This window comes from Camelus ferus, chromosome 6 (genome assembly GCF_009834535.1).
Source record: "Camelus ferus isolate YT-003-E chromosome 6, BCGSAC_Cfer_1.0, whole genome shotgun sequence".
Taxonomy (NCBI): domain Eukaryota; kingdom Metazoa; phylum Chordata; class Mammalia; order Artiodactyla; family Camelidae; genus Camelus; species Camelus ferus.
In genome coordinates this window covers 53470390-53487623 of record NC_045701.1, presented here as the reverse complement: position 1 = coordinate 53487623, position 17234 = coordinate 53470390, and the positions used below count along the sequence as shown (strand labels likewise).

General features: G+C 33.5%; 2 protein-coding genes across 2 annotated transcripts in view; one reads left to right on the top strand and one right to left on the bottom strand.

Annotated features, from left to right (window-relative positions):
* ERO1A (endoplasmic reticulum oxidoreductase 1 alpha) overlaps positions 1-8952 on the top strand; it is a 39145-nt gene extending 30193 nt beyond the window's left edge. The window contains exons 12-16 of the mRNA XM_032482049.1: positions 461-707; positions 1188-1257; positions 4301-4387; positions 4479-4612; positions 5830-8952. Coding sequence (XP_032337940.1) covers positions 461-707; positions 1188-1257; positions 4301-4387; positions 4479-4612; positions 5830-5890 — 599 coding nt within the window. The 3' untranslated portion in view covers positions 5891-8952. The remainder of the gene's footprint in view (positions 1-460; positions 708-1187; positions 1258-4300; positions 4388-4478; positions 4613-5829) is intronic.
* Positions 8953-10106: 1154 nt separating this feature from the next.
* GPR137C (G protein-coupled receptor 137C) overlaps positions 10107-17234 on the bottom strand; it is a 53334-nt gene continuing 46206 nt past the window's right edge. Inside the window, exons 4-7 of the mRNA XM_006185417.2 lie at positions 15635-15784; positions 14061-14186; positions 13768-13886; positions 10107-12767 (exon numbers count right to left, since the gene is read on the bottom strand). Of these exons, the coding sequence (XP_006185479.2) occupies positions 12593-12767; positions 13768-13886; positions 14061-14186; positions 15635-15784 (570 nt within the window). The 3' untranslated portion in view covers positions 10107-12592. The remainder of the gene's footprint in view (positions 12768-13767; positions 13887-14060; positions 14187-15634; positions 15785-17234) is intronic.

Here is a 17234-nt window from a genome sequence, read left to right as displayed (position 1 = left end):
GCTCTGTATGTTTTTACAAATGATTTGAAAAATGAGTTGATGTTGGATTTTCATCAGTAACATATTCCTTCTAGAATTAAAATATCTCTTCTTAGAAACAAAATCATAGTAACTTTAAGTAGTGCTCCAAACTCAGTAATTTCAGATAGTCACTTTTTAATTCTGTGTCCCAGTTTTATGAATATGTTTATATTTAGAAATTTGATCTATTAGTCCTGATTTCTCAGTAAAATATTGAGTTTATTTTCCTTTGAAGGGTGGGTTCCAGAAGATAAAATGTTAACATAGAACTATTAAAGGCTAAACTATGAAAAACCATTTTCATGGTTGTATTGAGTATGTATTTTAAAATATAAAATGAAATTAATTTCTGCAGGCCTAAATAACCTAATATAAGTAAAATGAAAGTGACTTAATTTTAAAATTCAGTTTTTAATATTTAATTTTTCTTTCTTCTCAGATACCTGGTTGGAAAAAAAATGGGGACACAACATTACAGAATTTCAGCAGCGATTTGATGGAATTTTGACTAAAGGAGAAGGTCCAAGAAGGCTTAAGAACTTGTATTTTCTCTACCTAATAGAATTAAGGGCTTTATCTAAAGTGGTACCATTCTTTGAGCGTCCAGATTTTCAACTCTTCACTGGAAATAAAGCTCAAGATGCAGAAAACAAAATGTTACTTCTGGAAATACTTCATGAAATCAAGTAAATTGTATATTACAACTTACACAATATAAAAGAGTGACAAGTGGTATCCAAAATCAAATTCTTACATATTCAAGTCAGAGAAAGAAAAATTACCTAAAAAATAATTACAAGCTAATTTTGCTCATAGGTCTTTTAGAATTGAGTTTTGATTTTCTTTTCGTTTTGATTGATGTACTAAAAGGCACATAGTTTTAGTTTTAAGAGCCATTCTTTTAGTGTTTGATATTTGCTTTATTTTCATATTTAGTTGAACAGGTTGGGTTTGGGGCCAAACTTCTACTGTATTATACAGTCAGCTCTTATATTTGGGGATGTCAGAATATTGATTTTATTATGTGTTATACTCTATTTTAATTATATTTTTCATCACAGACAAGCAAAATATATCAGCAGGACTTTTAATATTTTATAATACATGAAAATGAGTATTGTTTATTATGCAGAGAATATGTCTTATTTATGTTTTATTTAATGCAGGTCATTTCCTTTGCATTTTGATGAGAATTCATTTTTTGCTGGGGATAAAAAAGAAGCAAATAAACTAAAGGTAATTATTTTATACTTTAACTTAATTTTTAAATACAAACTCATATGCAGGTATGAATATAAGCCCATGTTTTTATTCATAACAGTAAATCTTGATATACATCCTAAAATTATAAGAAAAGTCAGAGTCATAATCTTTCATTTCCTCAGATAAAGGAAGTCCAAAGGCAGGTCCAACTTAAGATCTAGTTTGTGTTATTTTCAAAATAACAACGGAAATGTGTGTGTCACTGTGCTCTTTACAGAAGTCTTTCACGTTGATGCACTTACGAATGAAAGGAAAGAGGTCTGGAGCACGAGGAGCAGTATTAGCTTGTCTTCTGATGGAGAGAATTCTGAAGATAGTTTTGATTAAATTAAAGGATGCTCTTTATAGGGAGAGGGCACAGTGTTATTTTGTCATTCATCTCAATCACTGGGGATTAAAGGCATTTAGGAATGCCAGGAGGCAGTTGTGGGAAGAACAGGGACCTGAGATCGCACAAAATGGGCTCTGGTCTTTGCCTTGCCTTTGGGTAGAGGTTTGACCCCAGGCAAAGACCCCCTTTGTATATACTTGCCTCAAAACACTTCAAGTGTAAAATCTCACTGGGAAGGTTTATTAAACACTCACTGCGTGCAGAGCATAATTTTTTTCATTAAAGGGAGGGATGGCTCCTATCCTCAAGGGATTTCTAGTCTATTTGGGGACTCAAGTAAAATTATATTCCTGTTTTCAGTTATAAAGCTATAGGTAAGTAAAGCAGGTCTGATTTCATCAGAATATTTATAACAAACAATCTTCCTTTGTTTCTAATTCATTTCTTTCCATAATGGAAGGACCCGGTTTTATGCAGCTTGCAAACAAAATGCTTTTGCACTTTTTTTTTCCTTTTTTTTTTTTTTTTTTGCTGTTGGATAATAGTTATTTTTGACCTCCCATCTACCTCCTACTTAAAGCATTCTTGCCAGAAATATATACCTCAGTGCTTATGTAACCTCCCCAAAAGCTTCCAGGAACTTGGGAGTGAGGGGGAAGATGCTGTAATAAGACTTTTTCCCCTACTACTTTCGATATCTTTTTTATTTTTAGCATACTTGCTGGTTTATTGGAGAGCATTTTGGGATCCACTCTTTTTATATTGTGCAGATTAGAAATATTTCTCACATCGTTTAAATTTTATCAAACCTCTGAAACACTCAGCTTTGATGGCCTATGAAGTTTAACATAATTTTTCTGAGTCCTTTTACAAGAAAAGGAGTAAAACACCAAGAATACTTATTAATATCACATTTTTAAAAAAAATAGTAGTTTATGGTGAAAATGATGGATTTGAACAGTTACATTTATAAGTTCACTTTAAAACCTCATTTTGTCTCCTTTGTACTCTGTCAATATATGGTTAGAAATGCTTATCTACATAGGGATTTTGTGATATAGGCTCTTGTGACAACTATTAAATCCTCCAGAGTTCAGCACCTCATAGAATGGGAATATCTACTCTAGAGTAATTTTAGGGCTTTGTTATTATTGTTAAAAGTTAGATTTTCTTTAATTCAAGGCTGAAACACTGGTTTAAAGGAACACTCAAATCAAATCACCAAAATCTATTTAGATAATACTACTGGGTAAATATTTTTTAAAAGTATGTTTAAAATTAGAATTACCTCTTACTGAACTCGGTCCAAAAGATACAGAAAGGCAAAATATAGAATACTGCCAACATAGGATAACATTTAATATTAATAATTTAGGCTTTATATTAAATTATAAGATCTAGGATCCTATAATAAATTCTTTACATATTACAGCTGTTTTGAAGTCTCAGGCTAAATGAAGTATCTGGGGAAAGGCTGTCCCCAGAGTGAATTGAGGTCTGCTTTGAATAGTGGGTTCCAGTCTTTGCTGACTTATTCCCATTTTTAGATCTTTGGTCTAGTTCTCTTCTGATTGAGCCCAGTGTGTGGTTTATTACATTAAAAAAAGAGAGAGAGAGAGAAACGTTATATGTTTCCCAAATTATAGGCCATTTGAAATGTATGTCAAATTTCCTGTTTCAAGTACTGTAAGCTTAGGATTCCACTATAAATCCAGAACAGAGGGAGTCACTTGGACAATCAATTAATAATTTCCACTGGAGTAAAAGATGGGTGTGTTCTGGACTCTCTTTTTCCTTCCTTACTCCTTAAGGACATACACTACTTTTGGATGAGCTTGATACATGTTCCCCTTTTATAAACAATATAATATCCTAGTGTTCACGGATATGTACATAAGTATTAAAAGCATAAAGATAAAAAGGGAATGATAAACACCAAATTCAGAATAGTTACAGAGGGTGGGATATGGGACTTTGAAGGGATACATAGGGGACTTCAGCTGTAACAGTTTCTTTCTGAAGCTTGGTGGGGAGGGTACATGGATTTCACTATATTCTTTATATTTTTATGTGATTATAATAATAATAATGTTCATAATAATAATAAAAGATCTGGTTGTTTTACCTAAGTAATATCAGAAAGAAGGCTTTAATTTAACTATTATGAAACCAAAGGTTTTTATTCCTCCCTCCCTCCTTTATTTGTTCCTTTCTTCCTTCCTTTTTTGGTAAATGATGTCATACAGCCCCTGCCCCACCCACCCCGATACTGACATATGGTTAATAATCACATACAACAGAACATCTCAACTTGGTTACCACTGTATATGTTTACAGATAGTTTAGTTTGGTTAGGGAGTCTGGCAGGCCTGGGGTCTAGGTTTACGATTTACTAGCTATGGGAATTTAGGCCTGTTACCTAACCTCTCTGAACTTAAAAAAAAAAAATTTCATTCGGTGTAGATTATAATAATATCTTTTTGGCTTTGTGATGAAGATGAAATGAAACTGTGGATGTAGAGATTCTGGTGTGTAGGAGGTGCTCAGTGGATGATGATTTCAGTTCTCGTCCCCTCTCTGGTGCCCTACGGCACCTTGCACAGCATGAAGGATGTAGAAGGCACTCAGAAATACTTAGGATTTAACTATATACTACATTTTAGTAAAATTTTAAATTATTTTTAGGAGGACTTTCGACTGCATTTTAGAAATATTTCAAGAATCATGGATTGTGTTGGTTGTCTTAAATGTCGACTATGGGGAAAGCTTCAGGTAAGCAGATCTAGCTCAGTCCTGTTTCCATTCTTTGCACAAAGAATTTTCTGATTTTTCTTTTTGTTTTTTTCCCTTATTTCTATTATAGACTCAGGGTTTGGGCACTGCTCTGAAGATCTTATTTTCTGAGAAACTGATAGCAAATATGCCAGAAAGTGGACCCAGTTATGAATTCCATCTAACCAGACAAGAAATAGTATCATTATTTAATGCATTTGGAAGGTTAGTTTTGTACCAAAATTGTTTCTGCTAGCCAAGTAAGTCTAATGCAACGCATTTACTCTCAGATAGAACTGGGTAAGAAATATCCTTTTTAGTGAAATTATTTCACTACAGAATTCTGTGATCTTAGAAAATCATTAGATGATATTCTTTATTTTAATCTATTGACTTTTATAATCATGATTAATTCACTCAGTGGATTTCAATATTCTTCCTACTGAATTTGTGTTTATTTTTCTAATCATTTAAAAATAGTTTTTTTGTGCTCTCCAAAAGGTTTTTTGAAGGTCCTGGAAAAGTCATGTTGTGTAATATAGGTGTACATGTAAAATTTCTTTGTGAATTCACCATTGTGTGAAAAGGTTAATAGTTCTTTTAAAAATAATTTTCTTCAAAGTGATTAGAATATAAGTTTGAAATATGGAAGTTACATTACAAAATTTGAGTATAGATGCATTTCCTTCTGGCCTGTCACATATAAAGAATGCAGAGATTTATAAAAACTAACATTTTTCTGAGGACTACATTTCTTCACTTTAAAAAATTATGATTTAATATTTTGGGTTTGAAATAATCGTCCTTCAAAATTATTCTCTAGCACACAGAGCTTGACAGTTACACTTCATTGAATAGTTTGCTACTTCTTTCATGGTAGAGAGCAGAGCTTAAGTACACTTAAAATAACAAAGTTATTTATAATAACTAAGTTATAAATAACTAAGTTAGTGAAAACAATTTGGTCATATATTTAATATTCTCACTCTTTATAAGAGTCCAGAGGCTTTGATTCTTTGTATATTTACTAAATATGGCATATCGATCAGTTTAAGTGTTCATATACATACGCATATTTAAAATACATATTTTATTATGTGCTTTATACCTCTGTACTTTAAATACTAAGTATATGAATATACTTATGAATACTTAAGATATCTAAGTATTTTAATGCTTATGTACTTCATAATTTTGTATTTTGAAACTTTAATACTAAGTTATGAATACTTAAAAGTAATTTCTGGGCAATATTACCTTAGTTTTAACATGTCAAATTAAGGACTAAAGAACATCAAAACAGATTAAATTGCTTTATGCACCATTAAATTTGCTGAAATAAATTACTTAAACGTTTTTATGTGTTCTGAAAATGCAAAGTGAATAACTTACGAGACAAGTTATCTAAAATAGTTTTTGAGTGAAATTTTTTTTGGTTACAGAATTTCTACAAGTGTGAAAGAATTAGAAAACTTCAGGAACTTGTTGCAAAATATTCATTAAGGAAAACCAGTTGAAACGTGCCTGTTTCTGGACAGTGGAGGCCCAAGAATGGAATTTCATTCAAAGGCATAATAGCAATGAGTCTCAAGCCAAACATTTTATATGAAGCTGCTTTTATAAAAGGGAATTACTTTGTTTTAAGTAAACAGTTTTTTTTTAATTTTGTTAAGTCTATGGATAATATTATTGTGAATAAAATTAATACTTTGATAATGTGGTACAAATTTTAAAGTTTAATATTAAGTAAAATCAGGATTATCAAATTCATATATGGTAAACCTAAGTAAATGTTTTAAGTCTCTCAAACCAGAATTTTGTGTAAGATGTAATATAATAAAACTATGGCCAATGTGACAAGTGTTCAATAGGAAAATGCTAAGGAAGCTCATGAATGGCCTATAATTAGCAGCCTAAATGTTTCAATACATTTAGTGTTACCAGATTTAGTAAATAAAAATACAGAATGCCCAGTTAAATTTGAATTTCAGATAAACAACAAATAGTATTTTAATATAAGTATGTTGCATGCAATATTTCAGACAACTATATACCAAAAAACGATTCCTTATTTAAAATTCAAATTTAGCTGGGAGTCTGTGTTTTATCTGGCAACCCTATAAAACATTGTTATGAAACAGATCACTTTTAGAATTATATTGCTATTTTGACTGGCTTATTTTGGTGTATATAAAGATAAAATGATAACTCAAAGGTGTAAGGGATTTCTAAACAGTGTGAAAAGTTGAATGCATTTATATATTTATTCTCATAATACTTTCCCTAATTCTGAATAAAATTTTGGGGAAACTTTTTATTTTTATATAATTTCAAATTGACAGAGATGTTTCCAGGATAGTACAAAGAACTCTTTTACCAGCTCCACGAATTGTTCCTATTTGCTTAGTCTCTCATGGTCTGTCTGTATATATACACACATATACTGTCTTTTCCTCAATCATTCGGAAGTCAGTTACAGGCATCATGCCCTTTGAACCCTAAACACTTCAGTGTGTAATACTAAATCATTTATTTTAAATGATTTTTTTTCAGAAAAAAAAATCTGGAACTATATACTACTAGAAGCCTTAGAATGAGGAATCAATTTGAGTTCCAACTTAAAGTTCTTTTTGAGTCTTGTTACCCTTTTAATGCTTAATCTGTATAGTCATAGGGCATATGGTTATTTGGTTTTTGTACATGACATTCATTTTGTTTTTCTCCTAAAAACTAAACTGTAATTTTCAGAGGCTTTCATAAGGGGAGGATCTTCAATGATAAAAATATTTGAAGGGGTATAGGAATTTCTATCACATGGTAATTGAAGGGAAAAAAGAAACCGTATACCTCAGGATCCTGGGCCGTCTCTGTATGTCTTAGCAGGTATACCGTGTTGCAATGTAACATTACTAATAAAGCAAGGCTCATTTACATAATGGTTTAGAAATGCCACTTTACACTACTGTCTACTTTTTCTTCTCTATATCCCTAAGGCCTGGTAGTGTCAGGCACATAGTAGGTGTCCAGTAAATGTTTGTGGAATAAATGTATGAAAATGTATTCAGTATATTTAAATAATCACAGATCTAAATTTAACAATATATATCCCGTTTTCCTTTTCCCCCTCATTTGAATAGGGCAGGAAAAGAAAGACAAAAACCTACTATTAGTCAATATTCTTGGAGACTCAAAGGACTCTGAAGCGAGCACCATATATAAAAGGGTTTGTAGTATCTGAAAATACGATAGATGGATTTAAGTGGTTATTTTGCCTGTATAGCTCTCTAACTCTCATCTTATGCCCCTGCCCTTTTTTCTTTTTTTAACGTCCAATCTTTTAAAAAGATATTCTTATCTTTACTTTGTCATCCCTGGCTTGCTCCGTAACTGAAATTGGGTTTTTGGCTCCGTAGTTCTTAACAGTCTTGTCCTTTGAAGTCTAAAACTATACTCAGATTCTAAATCCACCTTTAAGTTCACAAGCCATTTCTGACTTGACCTTTTCTCTGCATTTGACACTGCCGACAGCTTCTTCTTTAAAAATCTTTTTTCCATTGGCTTCCTTCTATTTCACATACTCCTGGGTGCCTCTTTTCACTTATTCTTTAAGTTATTCCTCAGGCTTTCATTCCTGCTCTCTTCATCACCACTTCTCACTTTTGAGTACTTCCAATTCAATGTCTAAATCTTTATCTTTAGCCCAGACTTCTCAGTCCATCTGCCTACTACATATCTTCACTTGGTTGTCCCACAGACACCTGTGTGTGTTTAAAAAATCATTCTCCTCCAGACCTACTCTTATGCCAATGTTCCTTCCTCTGGTTAATTTCAGAACCATCATCATCTAAATTCTCTAGGCTCACTCTTCTCCTCCATTTCTCTCCTATTCAGCCAATGTCTAATCTCTATGGATTTTATCTCCATATCTCTGACATATCACTGTCATTCCATTTTCATCGCTCTTCCCTAAAGCATGAACCTTTCTCCTTTACCCAGCTTGTCTCCTATCTTTCGCTCCACAATTCTACTAGTGAACTTTCTAGAAGGACTCTAACAACATTACTTCCTGCTTAGCACACTTTAATAACTTCATGAACCTTCAGGAGAAAGCTAAACACCTTTGCTTGGTGCACAGGGTTCTCTGATACATGTCTTCCTGCTCCCCACCCCTGCCACCCCATGTTCTGTTAAAACAGACTTCCAGTTCTTCAGATGCACCATAGTCAGGCCTCCACACCTTGGTGCCTGCTGTTCCCTTTCTATCAAGTGCCCCTGCCATCTGGAAAATTTCTAAGTATCTTGCAGGCCCAGCGTAAAGCATCACCTCTGTGACATCTCCCTTGCTGCATCCAAGGAGGATCACCTGACTTCCTCTTTTGTGTCACCACTGTAATTACAACCTACCTCTAGTGTGTCATTTATTGTACTGTATTGTGTTTATTTTTTAAAGTCTCCTTTACTAGAATGTGAGCTCCTTAAGGGCAGGAAAAGGAACTTTATCCATTTTTGCATCTCCATAGCATAGTTTTTGGCATATGAAACTTAATAAATGTTGTTTGAATAAATTGCTTTTGAAGTGACAACTTTATTATATTAATGGTCATATCTTCACTCCAAATATTCTTTACAGTAAGAGTCAGTAGACTGTGGACTTTAGGGGGTCAATAAAACTTCCGAAATTGTATTCAGAATTTGGTGTAGTTTTGGTGGATCATGAAAGGGGTCTATTAGGGAAAAAATAGTAAGAACTCTTCTTTCAGGGGAAAAGGCAAAATCACTAAAGAATTTCATGAATAATCAAAGAACAGCTGCCCAGGATTATGGGCTAGATAAATTTATTCCTGTTTAAAGTTCTAAGGGGAGGGAGAGAGGTGTTAAGAGTTATTTTATACAAGGATTTTTTTCTTAGCTTAATGTTTGAATAAACATATACTATCTAATAACTTATTGATATTTTAAACTGTATGGGATTTCATATCAAATTAGTGTGTAATACTAAGGGACCTCTACATGTTATGTACATACAGTTCTCCACTTAACAATAGTTCAACTTTAGATTTTTCAACTTTACAAAGTGCAAAAGTGAAACGCATTCAGTAGAAGCTGTACTTCCACTTTTGAATTTTTGATTTCTCTCCCTGGGCTTAGATATGCAGTATGGTCCTCTCTTGTGATTTTGGGCAGTGGTGGATCTTTAATTCTGTAAATTGCATGAGATAGTCAACACTTTATTATAAAATAGGCTTTGTGTTAGATGGTTTTGCCCAACTGAAGTTTAATGTAAGTGTTGTGAGTAAGTTTAAGGTGGGCTAGGCTAAGCTATGGTGTTCAGTAGGCTAGGTGTATTTGATGCATTTTCACTTACAAGCTGAGGAAGATCTGTAGTTATAAGCTCACTAAAAGCAAACTATCATTTGTAACTCCAAATATTTTCCTCTTTTCTATGGAAGCACTAGGGTTCTTATCCTCACATGATAGAAACTCAGTTGGTATAGTCCATTATGAGAGATTAAGAAAGCCAGACCTCCAACTAAAAGCACAAACACTTTTATTTTTAACAGTAGTGTTTTGTTACAATTTAGTGAAACAACAAATAAATACATTCATTGGCCACAGCTATACTTTTACAACCAGTTTGAAACTGATTTTATAGCTGAGAAACACTGTTAAACAATAAAAAAGGCAGCTATGCATAAAAAAGCCACTTTAGCTATAAATTACATCTTTCATAAAACTACTACCAGCTATAATGGGTGGTAAGAGTTTCAAAATTAATGACCACCCAAATGAAACGATAAAAACAAGTACTGCTAATCACTGTAGAATTACACACTTAAGAAATGAAAGTCTCTCTTCTAGTTAATGAACCAAAAAGGAAGGTTTGAAATTGTCATCATGTGCTTCAGTGCAGGATGAATAGGGAATGGGTAGCCCTTTGATTTTATAAACAACTCCTTCTTTCGAGACCAGACTTAAAGTGCTCCTAGTGCTTTGGAATTTTTAAGCAAAAACTGGGCCAGAAGCTTATCTTTCTTTGTCTTTGGTGATGTACTGTGGGAGATGTGTATACAGAGACAAATGCAAGAATTCAGGTACCCTGGTCAGGCATAAGAAATGTACAAATCTCAGATTTGGAAGAATCAACTAATGCAGCTGAAAGAACCAAGTTACTTTATCTGAAATATGTTTTTAAAAGTAATCTTTGTTTATCTGGTGAAATAGGAACATTATCTACGGAAGTCTTGGAAAGATTTACTAGAAAAAAATTTACTTTATCACTTTGAACCCCGAGGATTAATAAAGACAACAGAGATCTTTTCAGATAGCTCTAGATAATACCTAGCTTAATTAAGAAAATAAATAGTTGGCATTCTGAAAAGAAATCCAGTAACTGAAGTTGCAAACTATACTCAGGTAAGTGCATGTTATGTTGTTCTGTTACTACCAAGGTTAACTTCCACACTATAAACTTTAAAATAATTTGCTTACAATGAGAGAATTTCGTGGAAATAAACCCAAAGTAACATAAGTTTATGCTTTTGATTGAATTTAAAATCATTTTGTATGATAAAAAGACAAAATTTCTTTGGCTGTGTACCAGCCTCCTGAAAGAGTAAAAGCATTAAAAATTTTCTTTCTTTCTTGGGGTTTCACTTACTGTTGTACTTTACGAAGTTGCAGAATCAATTAATTGAAAAGTTGAAAGGTATTTTATGTAAGAGTAGAAAACATAATTTTCTAATAAAGACAGAAGAGAATAGTTGTATTAGTTCCAGTTCCTAAGAAATAGATCAGCAAACAATTGTACATATGGTTAGTCGTCCTTAAGCATGTTGTGACAACTTCTCAACGTTGCCCGTTACCTTGGCATCTTGAGGTATTCAGCATCTACTTCCTTCCTTATAGACACTGGTAGAAAGTGCATTTTAAAATTCTCTATTACCTTAGCCTACCATATATTTTCTTTAGATTTGAGATAGGACATTCAGGACAGTTTTAATGTAATTCTAAAAGTATTTCAATATTGTTAACCACTGGTGTTATACTTACCTAGTTAGTACCCTTACATAAGTTGTTCATTTAGTCTAGTGCTGGAATTCATTTGAATTTAATTTGGCTTTGCCCATATACAAGATATAAAAATGTGAAAACTAAAAGAGGAATTAAATGTCTTACAAAGTATTGCACTTGAGTTCACGGCAATAATGTATCACGATTTAATTTACCTGAGGACAATCCTGATTCAGTAGGAACAGGTAAGATCAGCTATATTTTGCTTCAGCTAAGTTGAATGCTTTTGAAAAATGTATTCATCTTTCGACTTAGAATTGTACATTTTGTGAATATTCCTTAAGTGCATCTGTAAACTGATTTAGTCCCAAGAAGTTTCTACCAAAATCTCCCTATGCAAAAATTACTATTGCTTTTTTGAAGACTCATGCTTAAACTACTGCATACATCTTAATCAGACAAAATAATCACTTGACCAATTCTACTCAAAGTAGCCACATAATTTTTACTGGTATACTTTCCTCTTCAAGAAATGACTGTGGCTTTCCAAAGAACACTGCTGGTCATCACTGTAAAGGATTATTACTATCATTTGTTTAAAATGATGGTTTGAATAATTTCAGTTGGTACTTTACGATCATGCTTAAAATAACTATCTTCAATGATTACATATTCTTAGTAGATCTTTCAAAAGAAAGAATTTTTATGCCTTCATTCTGTGCACTGTTCACACTATAAACTTTATTGAGTAAGAATTCCATGTGGAGTATACTGCTGAATATACAGGCTTTGATTTTTGTAGGGAAACTGCCTCCTAATTTGGTGTACAACATAATATCCCAGTGTGAACACTAGGGTAGGACTTTGGGGACTGCAGTGTACTCTTTCAGAACAAGGATAAAAGTGCAAATATGCAAATATGCATTTGATGTTCCAAAGTCATGATGTTTGGAGGCCACCAAGTGCCTTAAGATCTAATCCCTCGTTTCTCCCCCTCCAAACTTTCCGCTGTACTCCGTTTCACTAGGACGAGGTCAAAAGTAACAGCTGTGCTCCCCACTGGACACAGCCACATTTCCAGGCTTTGTTTTCAGTTGCAACAGATTAATGGAATGTTTATGTAGATGGAATTTTAACACACTGAATATACATATGCATGAAAAATGACTGAAGAATCACGACTTGGTAATGCTGTCAGTTTTGCGGTGTTACATATAAGCTATGGTGATTGTTCATATCTAAATTACTACAAGTAAAGAGCAAAGGAGCAGTGTCTGTCATAGGTCCATTCAGGTGGGGAGAGACTGTGTAACTGCTGCTGCACCCAGTCATGGTGCCATACCAGCCCAAACCTTGTGAATTTGATAAACTGCAACAAAAAGGGGCAAAAAAGCCATAGGAATGTGGTTAGGATATGGCAAGTCATGTTGGCATTTATAGTTTTCAATGAATTTTAGAATACAGTTGAGTACCAAATGTACTGAAATATGTTTTTTGCCAAATAACATAATGGCTTTCTACAAAATTCAATGACTTTTATCTAATATCCTTGATTCTGTATCACATATTACAAAAGAATACATACCACTCAGAACTAGTAGAACTTGATTATCAGATAATAAGAATAACAACAACACTATAGGGCTTATTATGTATCTATTCTAAGACATGTTTTGTGTGTGTGTATGTATATATGTATATACGTATAATTATATTTACACACACATACACTCAATTAATCGTCACAACAATCCTATCAGATAGGTTCTATTATCAACCCTATTTTACAGATGGAAAACAGAGTAAAAAACTGAGATTATGTAACTTGTCCAGATGAAGTGAGGATTATAGAAAATGCTGTATCAAACTCAAAGCATTAGGTAGGCGTGCATTCAGCTTTTCTCTTTGCACAGATACACAGTTAATGGTACGGACTTGCAATGATTTTGTACAAGGAGGGCACAAGAAGATGTCCTATAGCACCTAAGCATCTCAAGAGTTTTATCTAGGACTTCTCTGTGGCTTCTGAACAGCACAACAGATATAGAAACATAAAACGTCACTATAATAGTATTTCTTCCCTGTTCACCAGCTCTCTTCGGCTTTGAACTAACAAGGCATCCTAATATTAAATGGCACCATTTTACTCCCAAAGGCATTTCTCAAATAAAGGGAATATATGGGCTTAGAATCAGATGATAATTGTTTACAGTACAGGTCCCATTATGGGTTTAATATCTACTGTTCTAAGCTCCAATATTAAACGATCTTAGTTATTGACAGATATCAGCAAACCACCCTTTGCATACTGGGTTAAAGCTTAGATTTGTTCTTTTCGATCTATTTCAGTACTAATTCAGTACATCTACCTTCCTTCTCTTGAACTTCCCAGTCTTGGCAAGTCATCATCACTATCGTATCGTCTTGGATTGTCGAAGAAGTATGCTCTGGAACTATAACTGTGACTATTTATCATGCCAGCAGGTGCCTGTGAACAAAGTATCAGATAGCATATGAAGATTGACTTTTCAGCTAAGAAAGGAGGCTGGGCTCTATAATGCTTTTTAGTCTTATACTTTGTAAACATAGAAAATCAATATAAATGTTCCATTATTTTTAAAAATAAGGAGAACAAGCTTTATAGAATATTATGATATCATACCAAATTCTGGTTTAATCTCTGTGCCCGGAAAAACAGTACCACCGACCATGCTGGCACGTGTTCCCACAGAAAGAGGACCATTCCAAATACTATATACTCTTCTCCACTTACGTCTTTTATATGGGCCTGTAAATAGAATATGGCAAAGCAATTCTAAAATCTGTCTTATGTATAAGCAATCACCCTCCACAGTCTGTTTGCTTCACGTAGGGTAATTTAAAACATCAACTTACAAGTACATAAAAGTCTAAATTAATTTTCCGTATTCTGTGGTTTCTCATGTAATGGTATTTATCCTTTAAAGATCACAAAAATGCTTTGCTATTAAGCAGAATAAAGAGGTATTAACTTTTTCGATGCATCAATTTATGAAAATATTTTAAATACATGGGTAGTGGGGTGGGGTTTTAGGCTCCATAGTCTGCGGAGAGTTAGAAAAGAGACTACTGGTTCCAGCTGCTCTGTAGGCAGAATAATAGCACTACCCCAAGTTACACCTGGAGAGAAATGTAACATGCAAGTCACTCAGCTCTGCTGCTACTTAAAAACATGCTTTTGGGCTTAAACTCCATGTTGAATGTGTTTCTATTCTAATAGATGTGGGGAGAGAGAAATGGGAGAAGGACTGAAGGGGATGTACCACATGGAACCACATGGGAAAATTCCTTCTTAGAAAGATAACTGAAATTCTGAAAATGTAGTATTCCAGGAGGCCTTAAATTCAGCACAAGGTTAAATTAATATAAATAAAGATATGGCATGTACCTATGTCAAACTGTACTTCTAGAAAAAGGGCAGAGAATGCTGGGGGGTCAAATATGCATAGCCAGGGCATTGGGAGTTATTACAGAAAATACCTGGATACCTAAGGAACTATGACTGCTCTCCCAATATCAAGACCGATAATGCCAGATTTTTGTAAGGGTCATACAACCAAAACGGAACCACATATTTAGGTTATATGTAGTTCTTATGTAAGAGAATTAATTCCATCCTAACAAATTAAAGACATAACCATATTCACTAGCTAATGACATCAACTTTATCTAGAGATATTTAAACACCCTTTAAAAAATTAGTAAAATTGGTGTATGAACAATAGATTTAAGGCACTATTAGTATTATTTACAAAAAAAGAAAAGAAAAATACTCCTTTGGGAGAGGTTCTTTCTGAAGAATGGTTTTAAGTGCCCCATGTAAATGAGGATTTTTAAACAGAACTTTAAGTATGGTTACCAAGAGTAGGCAGAGAGTCCACAGAAGTGTTTCTCAGGGGAGGGTACAGCTCAGTGGTAGAGTGCGTGCTTAGCATGAACGAGGTCCTGGGTTTAGTCCCAAGTAACTCCATTAAAAATAAATAAATAAATAAGTCTAATTACCCCCTCAATAAATAAACAAAAAGAAACTGCTGCTTTAAAAAATAGAAAGAAGCAAAAAAAAAAAAAATTAAAAACAAAAAACAAATTAACAAAAATTTTTTAAAAAGTGTCAGTTAAACACTTAAAATGTTCTCCTAGTCAACAGCTAACTTCATTATCATACAATTAGATTGGCAATAGATGCTAGGTACTTACATTCTCTGAAAGATTATCCCAGCCGTAATTAAATGGACTTTCTAATGTATCCTGAGATATGGTGATCACCACCAAATTATAGCATGCTCTTGAAGAGTAGAGAAGAATGACTACAGAGCCTACAACAACAGTCTGGCACAGAGACATACCCTAAAAGAAAGAAAAATCATCATCACGATGCTCTGCACATTTGTCATGACAAGCCATTCCTCCATATACAATAGAGTCCCCTCTTGCAAAGTGCTCCTAGAAAACACTGAGTGAGTGCCTGTTGAAATAAACTCTTGATTATCTTGTTTCACAATTCCTATTCTTAGAACCACTTGTGTTTAAACTATCTTGTTCACACAAATATGTTCTTTGCCAACTAGCCCAATGGTAGCTGGAGGAAGATTTTGTTCTTCCAAGGTTACCTTACTCCCTTAAGTAGTATACGAATAAACAAGTTTGCAAAAGATCTGAGTTTAAATTGATATTAATCAGAGAGTTAGTTTATTCATAATGAGAAAAGAATAGGAAATAGATGCCATTTGTCCATTTGGTATACTTAATTTCCATCAAGATGCAAAATTAGAATAGAAATGCAACTCCTATGCTGCTATTTGCTTTGTTCTGTTAGAGTCTATTAGAGACTTGATGCTGTTATGTTGATGACAAAATGACGGAGGCACCTAAAGGCACTTTCAAATCCAAAATATTTTAATCCCAAGGCTTTCTTTCACCATTTCCCCAAATTTAGAAAGAAAGCTTTTGTAACTTAGTGGTTGTTCACTGGAGTATGCATATTGGAGAAGGGTGTGGTATCAACTTTTGCAGGGATTCTTAACCTGGGATATTTCAATACAGTTAGTTTCCTTTGTAATCCTATTTATCGTAAAGACATTTTTCTGAAAAGTGACACAATTGCCAGAGATCTATTGTGAAAAACACCTAATACGGTGTTTCAAAAGTCTGTGTTCTGGTTGTCACATTGATCAAGGGGCAATGATGGCACTTAGGGCACAAAGACCAGGGTGCAGGATGACCTACAGCTCACAGGAAAGTTCTCCACGTGGGAAAATTCTTCTCTGTGTCCTCTTGGACATTCATGAAGATGAAAAACCTGTTTATAATAATCTGAGCCAGAACCTAACTCTGTTTTACATATAAACAAATTTTGTGCTTATATAAATAGATGTCACCATATCCAGAAACACATATAACATGTAAACTGAGGGAAATTTGTCCTTTTTTTTTTTTTTTTCCAGAACTTTTGTCAAGAATGGTCAAATATTTCAGAAATGCATGAAACTGACAATATTGCTTGTAGTATGTAAGGCACCAAAGTGACACACCTATTACAGCCTGCTTTTATAGCTGTCTCATTCACAATTTCTATGTATAGATACAAGCATCTGACTACTACATCGTGCCCCCAAATTAATACATTGAAATATTTATTAATTACTTTCCTTTCATTTCCTCTTTATATTACAATTAGGGCAACTGCATTGAAATTTCGAAGTTCTGTGTTTAGGTAAATTAAACAATCTATTAATTTCAGGATAGGAATATGTTATTAAAGTGTTTGTGATCAGAAAAGTTCACTGGATTTGGTAGG